The sequence below is a fragment of the Elephas maximus genome, chromosome 4, assembly GCF_024166365.1.
Source record: "Elephas maximus indicus isolate mEleMax1 chromosome 4, mEleMax1 primary haplotype, whole genome shotgun sequence".
NCBI classification, from domain to species: domain Eukaryota; kingdom Metazoa; phylum Chordata; class Mammalia; order Proboscidea; family Elephantidae; genus Elephas; species Elephas maximus.
Window position 1 is genome coordinate 184,099,275 of NC_064822.1, and position 25,706 is coordinate 184,124,980.

At 53.4% G+C, this 25,706-nt stretch overlaps 1 protein-coding gene across 2 annotated transcripts in view; it reads left to right on the forward strand.

Annotated features, from left to right (window-relative positions):
* The window catches only part of FAM83F (family with sequence similarity 83 member F), a 37,794-nt gene extending 12,465 nt beyond the window's left edge, over nt 1-25,329 (forward strand). Inside the window, exons 2-6 of one of the 2 annotated variants that reach the window (XR_007517505.1) lie at nt 10,763-10,930; nt 11,409-11,530; nt 12,761-13,455; nt 22,683-23,004; nt 23,332-25,329. Coding sequence is in view for 1 of the 2 variants with exons in the window: in XM_049885198.1 (XP_049741155.1) it covers nt 10,763-10,930; nt 11,409-11,530; nt 12,761-13,455; nt 22,683-22,732 (1,035 nt within the window). In the remaining variant the exon portion in view is untranslated. The other variant, XM_049885198.1, reaches the window with a different exon arrangement.
* The last annotated feature ends 377 nt before the right edge of the window (nt 25,330-25,706 follow it).

Sequence of the window (25,706 nt, forward strand, 5' to 3'; positions counted from 1 at the left end):
GGGGGTTAGGCTGATTCTGTGGGCAAATGGGAGTCAAGGTGTCTGAGCAGGGGTACAGCACGCTTAGGGCTGTGGTGTTCTATTCAACATGTTCTCACATCCTTCTTCAAGAGGGAGCGCCGTCAGGACAGGGTAAGCCAGTCTTCCATGGCACTGACACCGAGCACCTACTGTGTGCTGTGCACTGTCCAGGAGGAGGGGCTGGGGGCAAGCCCCCCACTAGATTCCATGTAGGCATTAGCTCAGTTCTTTTCATCCTCACCGGAGCCATGAGGCAGCCTCAATTACAGATGAAACTCAGAGGGTTAGGTGACTTGCCCAAGGTCATACAGCTAGTGTGGGACCTCAGATTCCAAAGCCTGTGCTCTCCAGGAGTCCAGGGGTGTGAGGAAGCAGTGGGGGAAGGGCAGCAGACTTCCGTGCTTTCCGGAAGAACGAGCCTCTCCCCTGGGCAGCTGGGCAGACCTCCTTGCCTTTGCTCTCCTCTCTTACCCCAGGCTGCATGATGGGAAGCTTCAGGTGGTGTTGTTGGGCACCGAGGAGTCAATATGACTCAGAATGACCCCACGCGATGGAGTAGAACCGCACCACAAGGTTTTTTAGGTTGTAATCTTCATGTGAACAGATCTCCAGGTCTTTCTCCTTCGGAGCCGCTGGGTGGATTTGAGCCACCAACCTTTCAGTTATCAGCTGAGCACTTAACTATTGTGCCACTAATGTTCCTTAAGTTCTGGGTAAAGGTATGTCATTGAGCTGTTCACACAACCTATTGATTAAAAATTGGAGATAATTCAGATCAGGCCCAGTTGCAGCCTTGTAACCAAAGAAAATCTGCGAATATCGGAACCTGCATAAGGTGGAAACCTGTCAGAGAAAGAAAACTCAAATATTTTCCACTAATAGAGAGCGAAGGAAAGGGAAGACTGCACCCTGGCAAAGGCAGAAAACTTGCAAAACCCAGAAACACAAGGCAGTCCAGTTGGTCGAGCTCTGGCTGTCCGTTTCACTGAATTTGCAGTATACCCAGAGTCCCTTAACCCACCCTGCCCAGGAGGTGAGTTGATTCCCTAGTCCAGTAGCACCTTTCTGTGCTCCCCTAGGGTTTGTGCAGTGACAAGAAGGCACGCCTGTCCCCGGAGCTGGCCCCGCTGTATGGCACTCCGGCAGCATGTGCAGACTGCTTGGTGTCCAGTGTAGACACCCAACCTCGCTCTAGGCGCGGTGCATAATGCAGAAAACCAAAAAACCAAACCCGCTGCCGTCGAGTTGACTCTGACTCCTGGTGACCCTACAGGACAGGGTAGAACTGCCCTGTAGGGTTTCCAAGGCTGTAAATCTTTACAGAAGCCGACTGCCACATCTTGCTCCTGAGGAGCGGCTGGCAGCCCAGCGTTTAACCGTTGCGCCACGTAATGCAGACTCTTCACTTAATTGCCCTTCCCCTCAATTAGCTCCAGTTCTGACCTTTGTGGGCGTGCGGTGGTGCCTGGGTTTTAATTACCACTTTGGGCCGGGCCTGCTGGGCACGGTATTGAGTGGAGGAGAAACATCTCCACCTCGGTGTCTGTGTCCCGGGGAGCCTAGTGCGCCCCGTCTCCCCTCCTCTGACAGCTGGTGGCTGGCTTTGTCCTGGGCGCCCTCTAAGGTAGCTTCTGGGGCACTGCCCGTTGCCTCTAACAGACCAAGCACCACACTCTGGGCTCCATTGCATTTTCTCATTTAAAACTCAGCAATCCTAGGAAGATACCATCTCTCCATTTTCACATGAGGAGACTAAATGACCCATGCAAGGTCACACAGCCCAGAAATGGAGCTAAGATGCAAACCCAAGACTTCTGCTTTCAAAGTGTATATTCTCTTCAAAACACTCCGAGTGCGATCTGCCCACCCAGATGCATTTTCAGAAGCTTGCTGAATCTCAGTCTCTTAGGAGGCCCTGGAATCTGCATTTTCAACAGGACACCCCTGCTGCCCTATAGACCTTGATCCTTCTCTTTGGGGAGACCAGAGGAAGAGTCTATGGTTGGAGGCTGAGCTGGGAGGCCAGCAGGGCAGACCCAGCACTACATGGGAGAGAGGACCACCCTTTTGTCCTAGACAAACAACCCTGGGCTGCCAGACAGCGGACATTCTAGGAGGCAACAGCTTGTTAGCCCAGTTGCTGCCATCCCTGCCCTGAGGGACTTTAGGGCTTAAGGTATGTGGAATTAGCCCCATTCGCCTTGTAGCTAGTGAGTTTAATCCCTCATAACTGCAGAGCATTGTCCTGGGAATTTGTGGGCATGATCTCATCTGAACAGCCCAACAGCCCCAGGAGGCAAGCAGGGCAGGGATGGGAGGTGAAGCCCCAAGCTCGCACAGGTGACCCGTGGGAAAGTGGGGACTGGGACCACCACTGTAGTAAGACGCTTCTTCTGGCTCCCTTCTCTTCCCTGCCCTGGAAGAGTGACCGTCACCAGAACGCCCCAAGGTCAGCAGGCCTTAACTAAGGTCTCCTGCTTTTTCATACCATGGAGCTGGGTGGAGCAGGGATGGAGTTTGGGCAGGATCTTCACAGGCAGCGGGAGCCACACCCGCCCCCAGTGCTAGAGCCCTGACCACAGAGCTGGGCAAACCCATGAGGAAGAGGATAGCATTGTTCATCTCTGCTGGTAGTTTCAGTCTGCAGCCTGGTTTTGTGTGACCGGAGGTGGCGTGGAGTCCTGGCCAGAGGATGCCCTGCCCACCCAGTTTGGGAGTGGCAGCTTGGGGCTGTGGAAAAGCACAGATCTGGGGGTCAGGAGCCCAGGCTCTTGTCCCACATCTCCTGAGACCTACCTGGGTAATTTTAATCTTGGGGGCAGGCTAGCTTGTCCACGTTTCCTCCCAGCTCTGGGATTCTGCGTGTCTGAGGTGACCTCTGTTGCAGGGGCCACGAACAATGGGCAGTTTGTGCCCTGTACATGGGCTTGGTTGGGGCGGCGGGGGTGGGGGGGCGGTAATATGAGGACAGGCACACAGCCATGTCCCACTTACTGGCCTTGGTCTGTCCCAGCGAGGACGGCTCCTTCTTTTAATTTGCACAAAGGTGCTTGCTGTATGTGCTGGTGGTGGCCCTGCCTCCTGGCCTGATTGCCCTGGTGCAGGGCCTCTACCCTTCGGCTAAGTACTATTTTCCGTCACAGGCTGGCTGCTCCTTTGAGATCCTAGGTGGATGGAGTAAAGGCACAGAGACAGACCTTTGAGCCGACTCTCAGGCAATAGTCCCCAAAGGGGCTAAATTCTTTTCCCTTTTCTGTGCCTTAATTTGAGGAAGAGCTTCTATTCTGCCTTCCAGCAAAACTAAACAGGAATCTTGCTCAGCATTCTTTTTTTTTTTTTTTTTCCTTCACCCAATCCCTTGACATTAATGAAATAAAGAAGAAAACTACAAAGCTCCTCCTGCACCCAACAGGCACACGTTAGAGACATTTACTCCACACATGGGAGAGCTGACTATGAAGAGCTGTGTGCCGAGGGTGATACGAGAGAAATCAGACGGTCCCTGCCACCCAGGAGCCCACAGCCTGTTAGGGGACAGAGACATTTAGCAGATAAATGTATGCTTTTGACACAGCAGAATGTCAAGGCACTCTGTTATCTGCCTGAAGTACCATATGGGCATGAAAGAGGGATTGGTTAACATTATAGGGTGGGGAGAAGTTCAGGAAATTCTTGGCCAAGTCTTGAACGATGCACGGATGTTTCATGGGGCACAGCAGGGGTAGGAATAAGAGGACTTGAAGCTGCCTTGTATGTGAAGTTGTTCTGGGGGTGGAGGGAATTTTGCCCCCCCGGGAGGCAAAATTATCAATGTCAGGTGCACCTGACCCAACCCATGGTGTTTTCAGTCACCTCGTATGCATGTGAAAACTGGACAGTGAAAAAGGAAGACAGAAGAAGAATTGATGCATTGAATTGTGCTGTTGGCAAAGAATATTGAATATACTGTGAACTGCCAGAAGAATGAACTAACCAGTCTTAGAAGAAGTATAACCAGAATGCTCCTTAGAAATGAGGAGAGTGAAACTTCACTTCCTTACTTCGGACATAAGGAAAGACCAATCACTAGAAAAGAACATCATGTTTAATAAGGTTAGAGGGTCAGCAAAAATGAGGTAGACCATAAATGAGGTGGATTGACATAACGGCCACAACAATGGACTGAAACATTCCAACGATCACAGAGATCGCACAGGACCGGGCAATGTTTTGTTCTGTTATACATGGGGTCGCCATAAGTTGGAGCCAACTTGACAGCAATTAACAACAGAGACACTTGTCACAATGGGGGAATGCTACTGGCATGCTGCTGAGCACCCTACAACGCATGGGATAGCCGTCCACAGCAAAGAATTACCCACCTCAAAAGGTCAGTGGTGCTGTGGTAGAGAAACCCTATGTCAGGGAAACTAGGTCATTCGGCATAGCTGAAAACAAGGGGCAGAGGCGAGACGTGGCCCAAGAGGAAACTGGAGAGGAGGAAAGGGCCCATCGTAAGTCTGTTTGATGCCAAATTACGGAGTTTGGAAATTTTGGGGGGCTGTAGGACCCAATGGTAGGTTTTTAAACAGGGTTGTATGTTCATCCTTGGCTAGTGCAAACAATTAAGTGCTACTCACTGAAAGGTTGGTTGTTCAGATCCACCCAGAGGTACTTGGAAGAAAGGCCTGGCTCCCAAAAAATCAGCCATTGAAAACCCTGTGAAGCACAGCTCTACTCGGATTTGCATCGGGTTGCCATGAGTCAGAGTCAACAGCACTTGGTTTTGGGTTTGTTTGTTTGTTTGTTTTTGGTACATTCATCAGTCTTTTGTTTTAGATGGATTACTGCCATAGAGAGTGAATTGGAGGGCAGAGACCAGTTAGGAAGCCATCCCAGAAGTTCAGGTAAGGGTGAAGTGGGCCTGAGCCAGAGCAGCAGGGCCAGAGAAGGTGCACTGAGGAGGTGAGAACTGGCTGGACTCGACGCCCAGTGGGGTTTGGTCTGCAGGAGGGAGTAGCTGAGTAGACTTGGGGTTTCTGGCGAGGTGACTGATAGGATGGAGTCGGGCGGTGGGGGTCCTGTTCTCTGGGAGCATCAGGTGGGGCAGGCATGAGGCCAGGTGCTGATTTTGGAAGTACCTGCAGGACAGGCTGGTGAAGATGACCACCTGGCAGTTGTCCCGTGGGCGTGGCCATGCAGCAGCGTGGTGGCCAGCTGTAGTCTGGGTCATGCAAACACAGCTGAGGTGTCAGCCAGCACCACCCCCCGCCAATCTTGAGCAGAGCAGCAGAGTGCTGTAGGGAAGGTGGAACCGTCCTTGTTAGTTTTGTTATCTAATGGTAATTAAGGAGCCCAGAAAGAGAATTAGAACAGCTGGCAGTTTAATTAAAGTTCAGTGGCAGGTAGAGGGGAGTTCTGAAGCTCCCTAGCCCACGCCTGCTCCCCCTACCCCTCCACCCCTGCAGCTCAGGCAGGGTATCAAACGAGGAGATGTCAAGAGCTAACGAAACACTCAATGAGAAGTATTACAACATCAGAGCCTCTCTGCCAGTGCACCCGCGACAGCTTCTCAAAACCACCACCATCTGAAATTAACCTCTCCCCCCGGCTGTGCACAGCAGTGGGCAGGCAGGTGGGGGACACTGGGAGCAGGAGCCAGCAGGGGGAGGGGGTGACAAAATCCATTTCCGAGTTCTGAGCCTGTGACAATCTTCCATTTACACAGGGAAGCTTGAAGTTGTGTTTGCTGTGGGGGATCACGTGGGCATGTCCTGCTCCAGATCCAGGGCGTAGGGACCTGGTTTTCCTGGGTCTGACGCTGAGGAGCTGAATGTCAGGTGGGCCCCCAGAGACCAAAGCCGAGGGTAATTATCACTTTCCTCCATGACTAGATTGCAGAAGTCAGCTAGCAATTGATTTTTTTTTTAGTACAGATATTTCACTGTTTAATTGGTAGTGACACAGATGGCTGGCTCTCACCAGGGCACCAGAGACCGAGCCTTCTGAAAGTCCCACTGCCCTCGGGGCTCCTTTCTCCTCCTCCGTCTGTGATCTGTGATGTCCTCACGTCCTTAGTCAGATGGGGAGAGGGCCAGGCCCGCTTCCCTGCTTACTGTTTCATCCACAAGACAAAAGTAAGATTGGGAATCTGAGAAGAGCTCTGGGGAACCAGTCAAGCAATCCCCAGTTGTACATTGAGGGTTAACTCTAAGCTGGACACTGTGGAGGGTTCAGAACTGAGGAGACAATGGACTCTGGCCCTAGACAGCACACTGGGAGATAACAGGGACACTTCAAGAGGGCTATTAAGTCTCAGGGCTCCCAGGAACCATGCTGCTGAGAGAATGAGGCCTGAAGTCTGCAACTGCATGCTAAAAAACCCCGCCATGATCCAGTCCCACCCAGGTTCTCCAACCTTATCTCTCTCTGTGCTCCTTCCTGTATTTAATTGTGAACCGGTCCACTAAACTGGAAGGCTTGAACATTTGAGGTTTTGGGGGGGGGCGGGTAGGAGGAAGGGAGGTCTCAGGTGCAAAAAGCTGATTGTATACCTCAGTTCATGGTACACTGCCATCATCAGTCCACGGAAGGCCTCTCTCATGGTACTTTTCTCCTCCCCTCCCCACCCCATTCCCTTCTCGTCCCATAGGCAGCCCCCCTAGGTAGACTTCATTTATTTCACGTGTTTTGTAATGTACTTTAATAGTTGTCAAAGTTTCTCCATGCAGGTGTTCTTACAGGCTAAACCACTATATGTGCTTAAATTGCAATAAAAAATGGGCCTTATTTTCTTTTATTGTTTATAGTTGATTATCGCTGATTTATGTAACTTTTTCTTTAACTTATTGCCGAATTCCTTAATTTAATAGGTTTTCTCATGATTCTTATGTATTTTCTATAAAAATGGTTATGTTGTCTCTAAGTACTGGTAGTATTGTCTCTTCCAATACTGACATATTTATTTTTCTTGTCTTAATTCATTGGTCAGCCCTTGCAACACTATATTGGTGGTGATAGTGGGTATCCTTGACTTGCTCCAGACTTAAAGAGAGCTTGAAGAAAATACCTGAAGTCTCTGTTAAATACGCTGTTTCATACGGGTTTTTGGTAGGTAGCCTTCATTAAGTGAAGGAAGGTCCCATTTATTACTACTTTTTGGTGAATTTCAGTCACAAATAGGAATCTAACTTTATCAAATACTTGTTAAAAAATTGTTAAGATAGTTGTGTGATTTCTCCTTCCGTGATTCCATTAATGTTTTCTAATGTTGAATCATCCTTACATCTTTAGGATAAGCCTTACTTGATTAGGGTATACCAAAAAACCAAACCCGTTGCTATCAAGTCAATTCCAACTCATAGCGACCCAAAACTGCCCTGTAGGGTTTCCAGGGAGCAGCTGGTGGATTCAAACTGCCAACCTTTTGTTTAGCTGCTGAGCTCTTAACCATTTCACCACCAGGGCCCTGATTATGGTATATTATGTTTAATTCGTTTTGTAAACATGTAATTCATGTCATTGCATTTTCAAATTCACTCATGTATAATTGATGCTAATAGTCTTCTTTTAAAATCACTTTTACTATTTCTCAAATCTCTATTATGTCTATAGTTATTTTTCCTTTTTCATTTGTTATTTTATTTGCGTCTCTTCTCTTTTTGTCAGTGTTGCCGGAAGTTTGTCTGTCTTGTTTAGTCTTCTCAAAGAACCAGTTTTTGATTCGATGTTTCTAGAATAACTTCCAACCGGCCCATCTACTGGACGGCAGTGGGTTTGGTTTTTTTTGTTTGGCCCATCTCCATGTGAGACAGAATGACAGACACAGTGAAATGGAGGCTCTGGAGTCAGACGAGCCTGAGTTCAGTTCCCTGCTCTGCCTCAGGCTGGCTCTGTGCACGTAAACACATTACCCCTCTGTGTTTACTTCACTCCTCTGACTTTACTTCCTTGTCTGTAAAATGGAAATAACAGCCCTTCCTCATAGAGTAGTTGTGAGGATCCAATCAGAAAATTTGCGTAAAGCACTGGAGCCGCATGGGGCACACAGCCAAGTGTTCCGTGCGTGTTAAGTCCTGTCCTCTGTGCCTTTGCGTGGTACGCTTTGCCTGAAATGCTCACTTCCTAGGCCCTTGCTAGCCCACGTGGCACCTGTGTGTATATGAGTCCCTGGGCGGTGCCAACAGTTAACCCGCTCAGCTGCTAACCGAAAGGTTGGTCCACCCAGAGGCACCTCAGAAGAAAGGCCTAGAGATCTACTACTGAAAAATCAGCCACTGAAAACCCTATGGAGTACAGTTCTCCTCTGACACATATGGGGTCGCCGTGCGTCAGAGTTGACTTGATGACAACTGGACTGGTTTTCGTCAAGCAGGCGCAGCTCCCACTCACCCACTCAGCCCAGTGCCAGTATGGGCACAACCTGCGTGTCTTGCCTGGCGGCCTGCCCCTGCCCTCCTCAGCTCGGCTGTCCTCCCTGCTCCTTCTCAGGTTGCCCAAAGGCTTCACACTCCTCAGGTTTCAGCTTCCTGGGGGAAGTCTTTCTTGATCCCCCCTGGCTGGAAGTAATCTCTCTTTCTCTCCTTTAAAGCCACATCACATGCCATTCATGCATCCCTTAAGGCGTTTATCTTCTTTTACCTTAAGTTTTAGTTACTTTGTGCAAATATCAGTCCAACTGAATTAACCTGTTGAAGTTAGGGATTGTAGTTTAGCTGTCTTTAGATCCTCGATTCTGCCTGTGGGGCTCAGTAGATGTTACTTGCATGCATGATTGTCAAACGTAGCCACTAAGAAGAGCCTGGGATGATATTGTGTGAACTGGGGGAGGGAAGTCATTAGAGGCAGGGGTGATATGAAAGCACAAGTGTGAAGGTGGGGCGAGAAGACTAAAGATGGTGATGATGGTGACGAATGATGGTGACGATGACAGTGTTGGTGACAATGATGGTGATAGTGATGGTGATGATGACAGTGATAGGAACAATGATGGTGGCGATGACAGTAATGGTGGCGATAACAGCGATGCTGATGACGGTGATGGTGACGATGGTGATGATGACAGTGATAGGAACAATGATGGTGGCGATGACAGTAATGGTGGCGATAACAGCGATGCTGATGACAGTGATGGTGACGATGGTGATGATGGTGATGATGACAGTGATAGGAACAATGATGGTGGTGATGACAGTAATGGTGGCGATGACAGCAATGCTGATGACGGTGATGGTGACTATCATGGTGATGGAGGGGAACACTTACCGAGCTTACCTTGTGCCAGGCACTGTGCTAGGCACTTTTGTGGTTTATCTCACTGTGTCCTTGCCACAGCCCTACAGAATAGGTGATACCATGATGCCCACGTTGCTGTTGAGGAAGCCGGGCACTGACCGGTCAACAGTGGAGGCCGTACACCAGGCCTGCTCGGCCTGACCTCAGTCTGTGCTTTTCAGCTGTGAACACAAACGGACTCCTCCAGCTGCTGCTTATTGAGGACTGACTGCATACCAGGCTTGCGTTTGGTGCTTCACAGGTGTTGTCTCTAATCCTCACAGCACATGCTTAAAGTACAGGGTATCCCCACTTTGCAGATGAGGAAATAGAGGCTCATAGAGGTTAAGCGACTTGCCTAGGGTCACATACATTGAAAGTGGTGGATCCAAGGTTATAACCACAACTCTCAGCCCCCAAAGCCCATACCTTTTCCTCCACATCATGGCCACAGTGTTTGGGACCAACGAGAAAAGCCTTGTGGCTGAAGGGGAGGAAGGTTTCTGTAGGAAAATGGAGGAAGTTGGTGGCACAGTGGTTAACAGCTCATCTGCTAACAAAAAGGCCAACAGTTCGAATCTACCGCCTGCTGCTTTAAAACCCTATGGGGCAGTTCTACTTTGTCTTATACAGTCACTGTGAGTTGGAATTGACTTGACAGCAATGGGTTTGGGGTTTTTTGAGGGGGAAGGATAGAAAGGAGTCCATGGGTGGTGCAAACAGTTAACACGCGTAGCCACTAACCCAAAGGTTGAAGGTTCGAATCCACCCAGAGGCACCGTGGAAGAAAGACCTGACAATGTACTTCCCAAAAAATCGACCATTGAAAGCCCTGTGTAGTACAGTTCTACTCTGACATACGTGGGTCACCATGAGTCAGGAGATGACTCCACAGCGACTGGAAAGATGGATAGGCAGACCTGCCTGAGACTGCAGGGGGCCTGGCCTTCCAGGGTGGGTAATGAGGATCTGAGCCATGACTTTGATTAGAGGATGAGGTGGAATGGGCTGGACCCCTGGAGGCCAGGGGAGTCCGAGCTGCCTGGAGCTCTGCCCAGCTCAGCACTTGGGAAGGCACAGGGCTTTGCACAGCTGCAGGGACCTGAGAGCCCCAGGCCTGCTGAGAATGCATGTTCAGCAGATCTGGGGCTTGTGCAGACGAGCCCTTCCCTTACCTGTCAGCATCTCCTGCTCCAGCTTGCTGCCCTAGGGCATCAAGACCAACTTTCCTCAGCCTCCCGATCTCCTCTGATACGGCTTCTGAAGGGCTGCTAGAAAGTTCCCAGGTGGGGTAGTGGGGATGTGTCAAGGGTGAAACATGAGCAGAACAGCCTGCACCCTCCCAGAGCTCCGATTGGCTCAGAGGCGGTGCAGAGGGTGTTTGACTCTTGGCCACCAGTTACCCCAGGCCAAGCTGGTCCTCTCAGGACTTGGGTATATCTGTGGCGTGTCGTCATGATGAGCTTCTCTGGTGCCTTGCCCTGTCCAGGTCATTGCTGTGGTCATGGATCTCTTCACTGATGGCGATATCTTCCAAGACATTGTCAACGCTGCCTACAAGCGCCGGGTCCCAGTGTACATCATCCTGGACGAGGCAGGCGTGAAGTCTTTCCTGGAGATGTGTCAGAGCCTGGAGCTCACTGACTTCCGTATCCGGGTGTGTAACACCACTAAGAGATGAGACAGAGACTCCCTCTGGCTCCTCTTTCTGCCTCTTCCCCAGTTCAGTGGCTCAGGGGAACTTCAAGATGGCCACCCCTTCCCTTCTGTCTAAAGCCTTGCCTCAGGAACAGATGACCACTAAACCACAGGCCCGGCTTACGTTTTCTCCCAAGGTTACCGAGGCTGATGGAGGCAGCGCTGTCCCTGGGGTGCTGTGGGATCTCTGAGTTCACCATGAGGTCCAAAGCACTGGGGCTGGGATGTTTTCTGGAAACCTTTGGGAACAGGCAGGAACCACCCTGGGCTTGTCCACACCCAAAGTGAGATTGTGTGGCTTCCTCCCACTCTCCAAGTGGGGCTCCTCTGAGCCCTTGGGAAGCAGAGAGTCAGTGAAGACAGGAGCCAGCAGGCAGGGTCCTGGGGACAAGCAAAGACTTGGTTAAACTAGGTGACTATGCCTTTCTCCTCAACAGAACATCCGTGTCCGTTTTGTGACAGGCGTCGGCTTCTACTTGCCCCTGGGGAAGGTCAAAGGGACCCTGTCATCAAGGTTCCTGATGGTGGATGGTGAAAAAGTAGCCACTGGATCTTACAGGTAAGTTGGGCCAGGTCAGAGAAGGGCCTGCAAGGGCTTTATTCATGGTAACTTCAGGAAGATGCCAGACAGGAACCACCAAGGTCATAGGTTTAACAGGTATCATCTGACCTAATGGCAAAGAGCCTCCTGGCCAGTTCCTCCCCTCAAACTTCCTGGTTGCTGGATTATTCCAGATAGAAAGTCAACATAAGTCTTACTGAGCATTAAGCACTAGAGTCCCTGAGTGGGGCAAATGGTTCACGTGCTCAGTGGCTAACCAAAAGGTTGGAGGCTCAAGTCCACCCAGAGATGCCCAGAAGGAGGAAAGGCCAGGCGACCTACCTCTGAAAAGCCAGCTATTGAAAACCCTATGGAACACAGTTCTGCTCCAGCACGCATGGGGTCACCCTGAGTTGGTATTAACACTACAACAACGGTTTACTTTTCATAGTCCACAGCATCCCATTGCATTTTGAGGCTAGTTGTTAGGTGAGACATGCAGGAAGTAAAGTGGACCAGATTTCGCAAAGAAACGTGAGGATGTGGCATAAAGGGAGCAGTGTCCAGGATTCTGATTCAAAATTAAATCAACAGGAACATGCGAGCCTGTATCTGTGGAGACCCTGCCCTCCAAGTAAATTAAAATCTAGATGGGGAGAAGAGACCTGGCCATGTGAAACGGTTGATAAATGACATCAGGTCCTCTCATTTGGTTGAAGAATGGGAGTTTTCAAATACTAAAGGCTCTGAAACTTCCAAGAAGGACCAATAAGAAATGGAGTAACGTTAACCGTAGCAGCAGCTGCAGTTACTAGTTATTGTGTGTGTGTGTGCCAGGTATGAGCAAAATGTTTCATACAAGTTATTTTATCTGAGCCTCTTGACAACCCTGTGAATGTAGGTCCTATCAGCCCCACTTTCCAAGGGATGCAGGGGTAGAAACAGTAAATGTCAGAAAAAGCTGGCCTGCTTTCTCATGCCATTTCCCTGTGCCCACCTCTGCCTGCCTTCTGCACTGGAGACCAAGGCCTGAATGGGAGGAGGATGGGGGCCAGTGGGGGGTGAGCGGTCCAGAGCGAAGGCGAGAGACCCGTCCCCTGGCCAGTGAGGAGCCCGGCTGAGGTGGTCCAGCAGGCGGGGCGGGGTCAGCGGAACCCTGGAGGGGGCGGGCTTGCTGAGGGGCTGCTGGCAGGGTTAGGCAGCAGGCCTGGGCACGTGTGTCTTGCTTTTCTGTTCCCATGTCCCCAGGTTCACGTGGACCTCCTCGTACGTAGACAGGAACCTACTCCTCCTCCTGACGGGACAGAACGTGGAGCCCTTCGACGTGGAGTTCCGGGAGCTGTATGCAATCTCCGAGGAGGTGGACTTGTATCGGCAGCTGGGCCTGGCAGGAGGTGCTGGCAGGCTTGGCCTCAACTACTCCTCCACCGTGGCGCGCAAGCTCATCAACCCCAAGTACGCCTTGGTGTCAGGCAGCCGCCACCCGCCGGGGGAGATGATGCGCTGGGCTGCCCGGCAACAGCGGCAAGCTGGCGGTGATCTGGAGGGGCAGCAGGAAGGCAGCGGAGGTGGCGAGTCGACCCGGCGCCTGGAGAGCTTCCTCAACGACCTGGTTAGCCTGGAGCAGGTGCTACCGCCCGTGGAGCCCATTCCCTCAGGAGGGCTGAGCCGGAAGGATACCAGAATGGTCTCTCACCTGCACGTGGACCTGAAGCCCAAGTCCCGGGAGGCACTGGCCCAAAATGGCAAAGGAGAAGCCACCAACGGAGAGGCCACCCCAGCCAAGGAGGGCAAGCGCTTTGGCAGCAGGCTCTTTAGCCGACGGACCAAGAGGCCAGCGGCGCCCAATGGCACGGCCAGCTCGCTCTCCACCGAGTCCTTTGCTGACGTGGAGTTTAAGACAGGAAAGAGGCCCAACGAGGACTCCAGTGCCAACCTCTCAGGTGAGCCCTCTTGCCCTAGCCTGAGTCTGCCCCTGTCGAGGAGAGCCCGCTTGCTGCCTCTGGGGTCAGGCAGCTCCAGGTTCCCATGCTGGCTCTGGCCTTCCCTGCCTTGGGGCCTTGGGCAAGTCACTGCAGCTGTTTCCATCTCCACTCCTCTAAAAGGGCAGAATGACGCCTGCCTTGCCCAGCTCCTCGGGGCTATAACATGTGCAGTGCAGTGCTGGGCGTGGCCTTGTCTGGGAGCTGTGATTCCTACTACTAGGGGCCTTTCAGAGGCACTCGGGTAAAGTACGGTTAGAAAACTGCTGCTTTGTAAGTGAGGCAACAGAAGCATGGCCCAGGCGAGTGGCAGAGCTGAGGCTCAACCCCGGCTCTGGGCTTAGGGCTCTTTCTCGCTAACCTTGTTCCTGGCCAGATCACCTTCGTCGGGACCTAACCTGGTTAGACCCGCCCTGCCCTCACCTGCTGCCCCACCAACGCCCTGATCCGCTCTCCTCAGTTCTGTAGTCAGCAGTCTGACTCAGCCCTCCCTGGGTTTATTCGATGAGTGATGTTTGCCATATGCTGTTTCTCTTTCGGAAGAGATGGACCCTGGTGGTGGCGTCATTCTGGCTGCCTCTGTGGGACCCTCTAGAGGCCCTGTGTGGCCTTTCTCTTTCCCAGGAGGTGGTGGCGACAGCTAGGGCTGTGGCTGGTGCCTTTTCTCAGCTCAGTGTCCCTGAGTCAAAGAAGTTTCCACGTTGGGACTTCTGCTTCCGTGGCTGTGGGCTTTGCAGTGATGAGAACTGAATTTTCTGGGCTGGCCAGGCAGGTGGGGGTAGGGCCCAAGATCTGGCCCTGGGCAACCTGAGTGTCCCCAGGGCTGCAGCACCCCATCCCCCAGCTTTGACCTGGCTGTGAGTGCCTAGAATGCGGGGGATCACAACCCCCAGCACCTGCTATGGAACCTGACATGCCCAGTCTGTGCTCAGGAAATGGCAGCCACATTGGCTTCTTCAAGTTACAACGGACCTAGGGTTCTCTGAGTCTGGGCGCAGCAGGAGTCCAGTGCTATTCCTCATTCAGCCAGGAGATGTTTCCTGAGGCTTCCGCGTGCCGGGTACTGACTAGGTGCTCGCTCTCGACGCACCCTCAAACACCCTTTAAGCACGGAGGTGCCAGTGGAAGCTCTGCGAGGTGGCTCTGGTGGTCCCAGGACCCATGTCCTTTGAGGGGAGTGTAGCTGGCCCATCCCCACGCCTCCCAGGCTCTGGGCTCCCCTACTACCCGAGTGCCAGATGCTGTACTGCTCTGCACCTCCCGTTTGGAGGAAGGGTTGCCATGGTGAACACCTGGCAGGGAGGGGGAGGGACAGCCCAGCCACACGGGGGCCATTTCCCCAGTCCTTACTGGGGGTGAGGAGGAAGCATTCTCTTCATCATCCCCCTCACCCTGAGGTGCAGTTTCCATAGAAACAAAAGGCCCATTGTCACGTCCTTCCTCTGCCACCTGCAGTGTCTCTTGGCATTGGGTTCCCCTTGCTCCAAGGACTTGGGTTGTCACTGTCACTGCAGCTGTCCTCCGAGTGTTTGCCCACGGTGTCAGGTCCTGGCCAAGCTTACCTGAACTGTGCCCCAGGAAGCCCCTCCCTAGAGCACCTGATCCCCAGATCATGCTTGTGAGAGCAAGCAAGCACGAGCGTGCGCCTACACAGTCAGAGAGGTGCAAGAGACGCCCCGCAAGATCACCTGGTCCTCCTGCATCCTTTACAAGGACCAGGGTGGCCTCACCCAGCACAGCCTCTGCCTACCTGTGTGGGCATCTGAACCTGAGCCCTGAAATTCAAGTTCCCTAATGAGGAGGGCTTTTCTTTCCCTGCCTCTTTGTTCCCCCAAAGGCAGGGGCGAGGGAAGGGAACTCCTCTCCCCAGATGCCCTTTATAGTGGCCTCTAGGAGTCCCTGCGTGGTGCAAGCTGTTGACACACTCAGTGGCTAACCAGAAGGTTGGAGGTTTGAGTCCACTCAGGTGCATCAGAAGAAAGGCCTGGCGATCTGAAAAATCAGCCACCGAAAGCCCTGTGGAGCACAGTACTGCTCTGACACACACATGGGGTCACTCAGCCACCGAAAGCCCTGTGGAGCACAGTACTACTCTGACACACACGGGGTCACTCAGCCACCGAGAGCCCTGTGGGGCACAGTACTGCTCTGACACACACGGGGTCACTCAGCCACCGAGAGCCCTGTGGGGCACAGTACTCCTCTGACACACACGGGGTCACTCAGCCACCGAGAGCCCTGTGGGGCACAGTACTGCTCTGACACACACGGGGTCACTCAGCCACCGAGAGCCCTGTGGGGCACAGTACTGCTCTGACACACACGGGGTCACTCAGCCACCGAGAGCCCTGTGGGGCACAGTACTGCTCTGACACACACGGGGTCACTCAGCCACCGAGAGCCCTGTGGGGCACAGTACTGCTCTGGCACACACGGGGTCACTTAGCCACCGAGAGCCCTGTAGGGCACAGTACTGCTCTGACACACACAGGGTCACTCAGCCACCGAGAGCCCTGTGGAGCACGAAACTGCTCTGACACACACGGGGTCACTCAGCCACCGAAAGCCCTGTGGAGCACAGTACTGCTCTGACACACATGGGGACACTGTGAGCCGGAGTCACCTCCACGACCACTGGTTAGCCTCTTAAATGGTGAAAGTGGCTGGACTGTTTCAGGGCCTCCCTCTGGCAGCAGGAGGTGAACACCTGGAACTCATGCAAGAGGGGTCTGGCTCCTGATGGCTCCGGGACCTGAGCTTGGTTCACTCTCTCCTAGTGAGCTGGAAACTGTCATCTTTAGCTTTTCCTGTAGGGTCCCTGCCCAGGGAAGGACCCCTTTTCCACCGTGAGCATTGAGAGCACCATCAGAACAGCTGGCCTGTGGATTTCAGCTGCTGGTGCAATGCTCCCCATGCCCTGGGCGCATCCTTTCCCCTCCCTGGGCCCATTTCCCATCTGGGTTCCAAGGCCCCTTCTAGCTCAGACCTGTCTCTGTCCATGGCCGATGCTGTCCGTTCTCTCTGCTGCTGTCTTTTCACGGGAGAATGTGGGTTGGTGACAGAGTGGGTGAAACAGAAAAATAGAACAAGATAAGAGCTGACAGCCTGTAAAATTGCTTGATAAGAAGTATATAGTTGTCAAAAAAAAAACAAACAGCATGCAAATTTTGGTGAACCCAGGTGTGGCCCCTGGGAGAGCCTTACTGAAATCGCTTCCTTTAGGGCTGGGGATCCAGGCAGGGGGCTGCCTTGTGGTTTGAGGGCTCACAGCTCCCTCTAGTGGCAGAAGCTGACAGCCTTTTTCCCTTTGCCTCTTCACCCGGCTAGACCTGGCTTCTGCGCTGGGTACATTCAGTACCTTTCCTCAGGCTTGCCACCTTTGCCATCTAGGGGCTCTGGACAGACCTTGGGGACAGAGATCCCAAACCTCAGGGAGCAGCCGTCCCCCAGAGGCCCTTGTTAGAAAGGCATATGTCCAGGCCTCACCCTTGCGAAGGGTACCGTAGAGCTCAGGAATCTGCATTTTTAAGGAAATGCCCTAAGTGTGTTCCCCGGTAGGAGTCTTCTGGCCAGCAGACTACAGGTGATAAGGCCCCTGCCCTCAGGGAGCTGTGGGCTGGTGAAGGAGGTTGCTGGTGATGTGCCTGAAGCCCTGCCCTGTCTGGCAAGGCTCACTCAGATGCCCTAGCTTGTTTGCTCCCATCACGGAGACCTTAGCACGCTGGGTAGCAATGGTTGCTTTGAGGATGATGACCACAACTCCTTTTGTTTTGTTTACCGTGTTGTCATACTGTCTGGCACAGAGTAGTAGACACTCAGAAAATGTTTATGGAACTAGCAAATGTGAACGAATGAATTAATGGAGGAGGCAGGTAGTTAGTTGGTTGTCAAGATGATCATGGGTGAGAGCCTGACTGGTCCATTCCCAGTTTCAGCTCTGGGGGCCCCCAGGCAGTTGGATGGGATGGGTGGGGTGAGGGTGAGCAGGGGCTGGCAGGGCACCTTAGCACAGTGCAGCAGGACCATGGGGGAGCCCAGGTCACTGAGGTCAGCAGGAGTATCCTCAGGAGCCTGCTTCCCTGACAGTCTGTCCTAGATGAAGAAGCCCTCAGAGCCTCAGCCCTTGGACCCGGGGCTCTCAGGTGGCCTCAGAAAGAACTCTGCCTTTTCTAGTTGCCTGTCCCCAGGTACCTGAAGGGCTCGCCCCAGCACATGGCAATCTGGTAGGCACTCGGGCTACTTACCAAGCAGCAGAGTCTCTGCCCTCAGGGAAATCACTGGGAAATGGCCAACACTTCTGAAGGAAGTCCCGGTGGCATAGTGGTTAAGAGTTCAGCTGCTAATCAAGAGTTCAGCAGTTCAAATCCACCAGGTGCTCCTTGGAAACCATATGGGGCAGTTCTACTCTGTCCTGTAGGGTCACTTTGAGTTGAAATTAACTTGACGGCAATGGGTTCTTTTGGTTTTTCTAAAGATAAGAGAAGGAAGAAAGAAACAAACTTCTACTGAGCACCTACCGTGTGCTAGGTAGGGAAAAAAACCAAACCAGTTGCTGTCAAAAGTTGATTCCAACTCATGGCAACCCCATGTGTGTCAGAGTAGAACTGTGCTCCATAGAGTTTTCAATGGCTGTGACCTTTAGGAGGTAAATCACCAGGTCTGTGTTCTGAGGTACCTCTGGGATTCAAACAGCTGACCTTTCGGTTAATAGCCGAGTGCTTAACCGTTTGCGCCACCCAGGGACTAGGTAGACATGGTGCTGAATGCTGTCACATGGACTTGTGTAGTCCTCACAACCACCTGGCCTGATGACAATATTTCCCAAACAAGACCCCTGAGGTTCAGAGAGGTGAGTCCCTGTGTCTACAGTCACACAGGGAGAAAAGGGCAGCATGGTCTCCTGACTGCCAAGGCCGCCTTCAGAGCATTAGGGCTGTCTCCGGAAGTTTAGGGTTGGCACCATTTCCCTATACCAGCCCAAACATATGATTGACTCTTCCCCCTGGTGTCCCACCAGTGAGAAAAAGATAAGGGCGGCGCCTGACTTGCCGGGATGCCTTGGAGAGTCCCTCTGGGTCATGACCTTCCCAAGCTCCCCTGGCTCCATGCTTTTCCTCCCAGAGTTCCCTGAAGTGACCTGCTCTGACAATCGCCTTTCCAGACTTCTCTCAGGCTGCCCTGAGCCATGCATGGATGGGCCACCCTGGCTGGGCAGTGTGGTCTGGCTCCTGCTCACAGCCTATAGTGTTGTGGCCACTGGGGTTCTGGATTTGGGGACTTCAGGCCCTGGTATGTCATCCCTGGGAGTGGGAGGTCTTGGATCTCTCTCCTGGAAACCTGGGCCCCTAAATGAGGTGGCATGCTGGGGAAGCGCTTCCTGGACTTGGAGTTTCTTAAGAGACCTGGGCCCCCAGTTCCAGGGTAAGTCTGCCCCAGGGCTGCTTGTCAAGGTTGGATCTCACAGTTCCGTGTTGTTACTGCAGAGCAGGGTCAGGCCCCAGCTGGTGTCTGGAGGCTGCAATCTGATCTAATAAACTGAGCCTCATTAGTTCTGATCGCACAGCACCGAGGGGAGTGGAGTGAGCATCCTTCAGGTGACTGACCCCCTCAGCTGCAGGGAAGAGGCAGGTGTCTTCTCAGTGGCAGATATCCAAAGCCCTTTGCCCTTCTCCCTTGGGCCTGCCCAGAGCTCGCATCCCCTGTCTCTGGGAGGTCCAAGGTAAGTGAGGACATGTTCCTCACCTAGTCAATACCTAGTGGTGTTGCTGTCGTATTAGCATTGATACAAACCCTTAAGTAGCCTGCCATTGCCATTTCATTCATTTTATTCAACAAGTATGCATTTATGAAGTGTCTGCTCTGTGCCAGGCACTGTTCTAAGTTTCCTGGTACAACAGTGAACAAAATGGAATAAGTCCCTGCTCTTAGAGTATGGATCGTACAGGGCAGAGCACACCCAGGGAGGGGATGACTCTATAAAGGGTGGTCAGGGAGGCCTCTCTGATGAAGGGACACTTGAACAGAGACTTCAATGAAGGGAGGGAGTGAGCCACGTGGACATGGGGGCGGGAAGCTTCCAGTAGACAGGATGCTAAAGTCTGTGGGAAGGGGGGGCCCATCGTCCTTGCCATCGTCATGTCTGTGTCCCCTGCACAGCCTTGTGTCAGCCAAACTGCACTGACTGCGGCTCCTGGTGCCCGGCTGCTTTCCCTGCCCCAGCCCTTGCTTCGTGCAGCTCCCTGTTATGTTTCCGACCTCCCCTCCGCCCCACACACACCCACCTCTCAGTCTCACTCCCAGTGTGACCTCCGTTTGAAGCTTTACTCCCTTTCATAAGCCCTCTTTGGCTACCCTTGTTTCACACATACATTGCAGAAAAAGTGTTTTTGCCCGTTTATGCCTTTGGAGTCCCTGGGTGGTGCAAACAGCTAATGTGCTCGGCCACTAACCAAAAGTTTGGAGTTTTGAGTCCACCCAGAGGTGCCTTGGGAGAAAGGCCTGGCAGTCTACTTCCAGAAAATCAGCCATTAAAAGCCCTCTGGAGCACAGTTCTCTGACACACATGGGGTCTCCCTAAGCCAGAGGCAACTCCACGGCGGCTGATGGCCAAAACCAAACCCACTGCTGTCGAGTCAATTCCGACCCACAGCGACCCTATAGCACAGAGTAGAGCTGCCCCATCAGGTTTCCAAGGCTGTAATCTATGGGAGTAGGCTGCCAGCCACATCTTTCTCCCACAGAGTGGCTGGTGGGTTCAAATTGCTGACCTTTCAGTTAGCAGGCGAGCACTTAACCACTTCGCCACCAGGGCACCTAGCAGTTGGTAGGTAGGTTGGTATGTATGCCTTTTTCCCCACTCAGGTGAGAGGTCTGACTCACCCCAGAGCCCTGCTGCATGCCTGCAGTTCTGGGCTCCCTGTAAGCACCCTTGGAGAATGGGGGAACACTGAGAGCTTCACTTCAATGGGCTTGAGCATAACGTCCCTGCCCAAGCTCTCCCAGCCTTGTCAGAGGAGGGGGGTGTGGGAGCACGCACTGACGCTCGTCCTGCCTCCTCACCCCCCGGGCCTCATCCTTCCTTCTCGTGCTTCAAGATCCCGGGATTGACTGCCTTAAACTAAAAAATCCACTCCCTTCACGTCCATTCCAACTCATAGCAACCACATAGGACAGGACAGAACTGCCCCATAGGGTTTCCAAGGCTAAAATCTCTACGAAGGCAGACTGCCACGTCTCTCTCCCACGGAGCGGCTGGTGGGTTCCAACCCCCGACCTTTTGTTTAGCAGCTGAGCACTTAACCACTGTGCCACCAGGGCTCCTTCTTGACTGGCTTGCCTGCCTCCAAAATGCTGCTGCTTTTGGGGAGGAACTTGGCATCTGCCTCGTAGGCTGAGCAAATAAAACAAACCACCAAGGAGAGGAAGTGGGCAAGGCTGAGCCATTGCAACAGCGAGGGGACCCTGGGAAGGCAGGATTTAATCACGGCAGCCAAGCCACAGCAGACACAGCACTCAGCCCTGTGCTGAAGGAGTGGATGGCGCTACTGAACCCCTGAGTCTTGGCAGGCACAGTTGTGCGTCTCCCCTTGTCTCCCCTGAGCCTTGAGTCCTATCAGCACAGTCTGATGCCCGAGTCTGGGGTCATCATATAGGGGAAGAGCCCAGCTGGATTTATAATTTAAGTGCAGAAGACTTGGCTCTGTCTGGCCTGGACAAGGGTTGGTTAACAATGAGTGTGCTCAGTGGCCTTGTGGTGGGTCACTGGGGTCAGGGAGGGAAGGGGCTGCCAGCACCCATGCCCCATGTCTGCTTCTGTTTAGTGTCTCTCCTGCCAATGGTCCGGAAGGAAGGCAGACACCACCTTAATTAAATTCACAGCCGAAGTGCTACTGGGAGGTGGTGTGAGCACCAGGGAGACAACCTTGGCTGTGCAGAGAGGAGCTGGCAGAAATAGCATGAGCAGGTTCCACCTGGGAAAAGGCAGCCGGAACTCCAGGACATGGAATCTAACACCCGACACCCCACAGGAGGGAGGTGTCAGCGTCTGCCTGCCTCGCAGCTCCCCCCGCCCTCCTGCATGGGTCAGAGAGCGGGGATCTAGCCCAGGAAATTGCTGCACTTGTCTTGGGATTGTCAGGAAAGTGGAAATGTGTTGTGGGGGCTGCGGGAAGAAGAACTTGCTTCTTTGGCTTGGAGAACAGCTTTCTCTCCTCTCTTCTCTCAGTGAAGTGTGTCCCTCTCTGTCCTCTGCCTTAAAACTGCCCCCTAAACTGTAGCCATCGCACAGTGCCTGGCTCTTGGTTGGTGCTGCTTAGCCCTTCCCGGAGTGCAAGCTTTTCCTCTTTCCTCTGTAGCACCTGGTGTGGGGAAGAAGCTGAGGCTTGGGATTTAGAAGACCAGGTGCTTACAGGCTCCAAGCCGCTGGTTTCGCTGCCCTCGTCTATAAACTAGGGCCAGTGACGTCTGTTTCACAGGGCTGCCCGCTATGAGGCTTGCATGAGAGAACGACTATGATTTGGCAAGACTTAAGTCACTGATTCTGGTTGTTGGTTCCTGGTTCCTTTGCTCTAGGTGAGGCCAGGAGTTGGCAGCTTTGGCTGTCCTGCTTTTTACAGAGGTGTGAGAGAAGTTGCCGTCCTCCTCGGTGGTGGAGATGGCTAAGTGCTGAGCTACTAACCGAAAGGTTGGTGGTTCGAATCCCCTCAGAGGTGCCTCAGAAGAAAGACTTGGCAGTCTGCTTCTGAAAGATCACAGCCATTGAAAGTCCTATGGGCCCCTGAGCAACCTGTAGAAGTTGTTGAATGGGAACCTAAACTGCTGTGTAAACCTTCACTGATAACGATAAAACATTATCTAAAAAACGGAAAAAAAATCCTATGGGGCACAGTTCTATTCTGACACACGTGGAGTCACCGTAAGTCAGAATCCACTCGATGGCAACTGGTTTTGTTTTGTTTTTTGGTAAGTCACTAGGGGGTGGCGACAAGCCCGTGCTTGCCCAGCGGGGATCTTGCGGAGGCCACCAGGGCAGGAAGAACCTCTCCTCTTGCTTCCCCAGGCGCTCTGTTGGCCTGCTCTCACAGTCAGCAGCTGGGGATCAGCCCAGGCCCCGGATTCATGGAGTGGGCCTGTGCAACAGTGGAGCTGGAGGCTTCCCTCCATCCTGCCTGTATTCCTTGTCTTCACAGGTAAAGCCAGTGTCCGTTCTGCCAAGCCCAGCAATTGCGTGATTTCCTGAGCCGCAGGACAGCGGCGGACAGGACCCACGGGTGCCCGAGACTGGCTGGCCACCCCCTGCCCTGTGGAGAACCAGGACAGAGCCTGCACCAGTTTGCACATTGGACCCCTGCCAGCCTGCTGCCTAGCAGTCTCCAGCCCAGCCTCAGGGACCCTGAATCCCAGAGAGGAGGGTCTTCAGCATCTCAAGACAATCACACGCTCTGCTCCGGAAGACTGTCGGCCTGGCAGGGGTCTCCGCCTCCTTGTTTACATGAAGCAGAAGCTTGAATGGTATCTGCCTTCCTTTATGTCTGAACCTCTCCCCACTGGGCTGGCCTTGCCCTGCAGCCCCCCGACGGGGTGAGAGTCGTATCTTCATGCCTTAATGGGGTGGGTTCTCAGGGCAGCCCAGCTCCCTGACTCATCCTTCCCAGGGCTTCCTGGGGCTTCTGGTCCCTCCTAGAGGCTGTTGGGATAAAAGGGAAGAGGATAGGGTTCAGAGCCAGTCTTGCTCTAGTCTCTGCACTGGATATGGAGGATGCAGCTGGGGCACCAGTTGCCATGGCCTTTCTGGTGCAAAAAAAAAAAAAAAATTTTTTTTTTTTTTTTCTGGTGCAGTCCCTGCAGGCTGCTGAAGGAGACCCTGAGTGCAATGAGAGAAAATGCTGTAGCCACCCCCCGGCCAGTGGTAGGATCTGACACTGCCATTTTGAGAGCCCTCCTGCAAGGTCCCCTTCCTTTGCATGGTCTTGGCTCCTCAGCCCTCAGGGGTCCAGGCCTCCTTGGCTATTGCCTGCTGCAGGCCTTATGGCACTGTCACTTGAGGCTGCCCACACCCTTACTATGCCTTGATCTGCCACCCAAGGTAAGGAGAGGGCTTGGCCAAGGCAGGGAGCGTGGTATGGGAGGCTGGGCCCTGTGGACAGGAGTGTTTGCCCTATTCCCCGGGACAGTCCTGGGTCCTTTTTGCTAGTCTGGACTTCTGTGCCTTCCCTGTTACCCTTCAGCCAAAGACTAGCCTTAGCCTCCTGCCAAAAGGCAGGCTGATATGGGAGCCTCGGCCTCCTGCCAATCAGGTGGGCCGGCCTGATGCCGTGATGGCCGGGGGACCAGCCAGAAAGCCCACATCACCCCCTGCCCACTGTGTGACTAGTGGGGGCTGAGGGGAGTGGGTGAATGGATAGGGAGAAATTGCCAAACTACAGCCTCCGTGAGCCAGAGCCAAGCAGGGGGATGCAGAGGCCTGGCGCAGCGGAGCGAGGGGCCAAAGTGCCTGTGGAAGGACACGGGCTCTTCCAGCCTGTCACTTCTGAACCGAACTTCTGTACTCATATCTTTCCTTCTGAGAAAAAAAAAAAACCCTGGGACACCACCAGCACCCTGGGGGAGGGGCACAGATGTCTGCAAGGCAGCTAACTGTGAGGGCCAGAAGACCGGAGGCACTGGCCTGTGAAGCAGAAGTGCCTGAGAGAAAGCAGGAAGTGGGGGCAGCACTTGGCGCTCACTTGAGAAGACTCTGGTTGCTCCGGGGTGGGGAGGGGAAGGAAGGGTGAACCTGAGTTCCAGGGCTCCTCTGTCAGTTTTGAGGTTAGCTTCCTGGGTGCGGGGGAGGGATTGCAGACCCCAACCCACCTCCCTGAGTGTCTGTGAGGATTAAACGATTTCTGGGGGTGCTTCCTGTGCACCAAGGCCTGGCGGTGTGGTGTGTGCTCCTTCCGGAGGGGAAGGAAGGGAGAAGCATGACACCTCAGCTCCATCCGGTTCCCCAGACCAGTCATCACCTCAAGAGTCTGGAAGCTGTGGGGCCCAAGACAAGTACACTGCAGTGGGAGAAAAGACCCCACCCTCCATGTGGAGGGTGGACAGACACCTCCAGGGCAGGGAGGAGGCCCTGGGCAGGGAGCAGCTTCCAGGCAGTTCTGTGGAGGGCTTCTTGCCCCTCCCCTGTGGGAGAAGCAGCCTTGCCTTATCCCTTTGCCCTCTCCTGGCCCAGGAGGCCCCAGTCCCTGCCCAGCACTGCCACCTAGGAGGATCCCAGATTGGAAGTCCAGCTCACTGCAGCCTGGAGCCAGGCCTTCTGCCTCAATTTCTCCATGTGCCAAGATAGAGTTCCTCTCTTCACAGAAGTGAAGTGGGGAGGGGAGACCTGATGTTGAAAGTGGAAGCAACTCTGTGTAGTGGGGAAGGTGCCTGCCTGCCAGGCAGGGCTCTCCCTTCCAGCCAGTTTCCTCATCTTTCCAGAGGTTTGGGCAAGCTGGTGTCTGTCCCTTCTCCACTCCTGAAATGTTAGCAGTAAGTATTCCTACGAGAGACACCGGTGGTGCAAAGATTGCTGAAGATCTTGAAGCCATAAAGCACAGCTCCTAGTGTTTGCTAGTCTGCCAAGGCTCAGCCTCTTGGTGACTCAGTTTATTAGTACCTCTACCCTCTGTTCCTGTGCTTGCACACACTTTGTGAGACATTTTCTCCCTCATCAAATCTCAAGGGTACATCCGGCCCCCCAAGTCTGATGGCAAGTTCAAGGGTGGATCATGCCCTTGGTCCTCCCACAGCAGCCTCCACAAAGCTGGTGACATTGAAAGGGCTCCAGGAGGGTCAAGGACGGGACACCAGTGCTCTCAGTGCCATGGTCTCACTTTGCTGTCCCCAGCCCCTGCCCCCCAGCCCCCACCCCACCAAGCTGCTGCCTTACTTGAAGGAAGGAGGCCGAGTCCAGGTTGAGTGTAACAACTGGTGCTGCTATTTGGCAAGGTTAACTTCCAGTGAGCAAAAGCAGCTGAGGGCTGTGACCCCGGGGCCGCTGCCACCCTGGATTCTGCCCCGGAAGGCAGGAAGCACAGGACTCCGGTACAGGACTAGGAGCTTCCTCTTGAGGTTTGGCAATGCCCCCCAGTCTGTGTCAGCTCTCTGAGCGCCAGGTACGTTAGTCCTGTCCCTGACCCCTTATGAGTGCTTTTGAGACAGTGCCAACACTACACAATGCTATGCCTGTG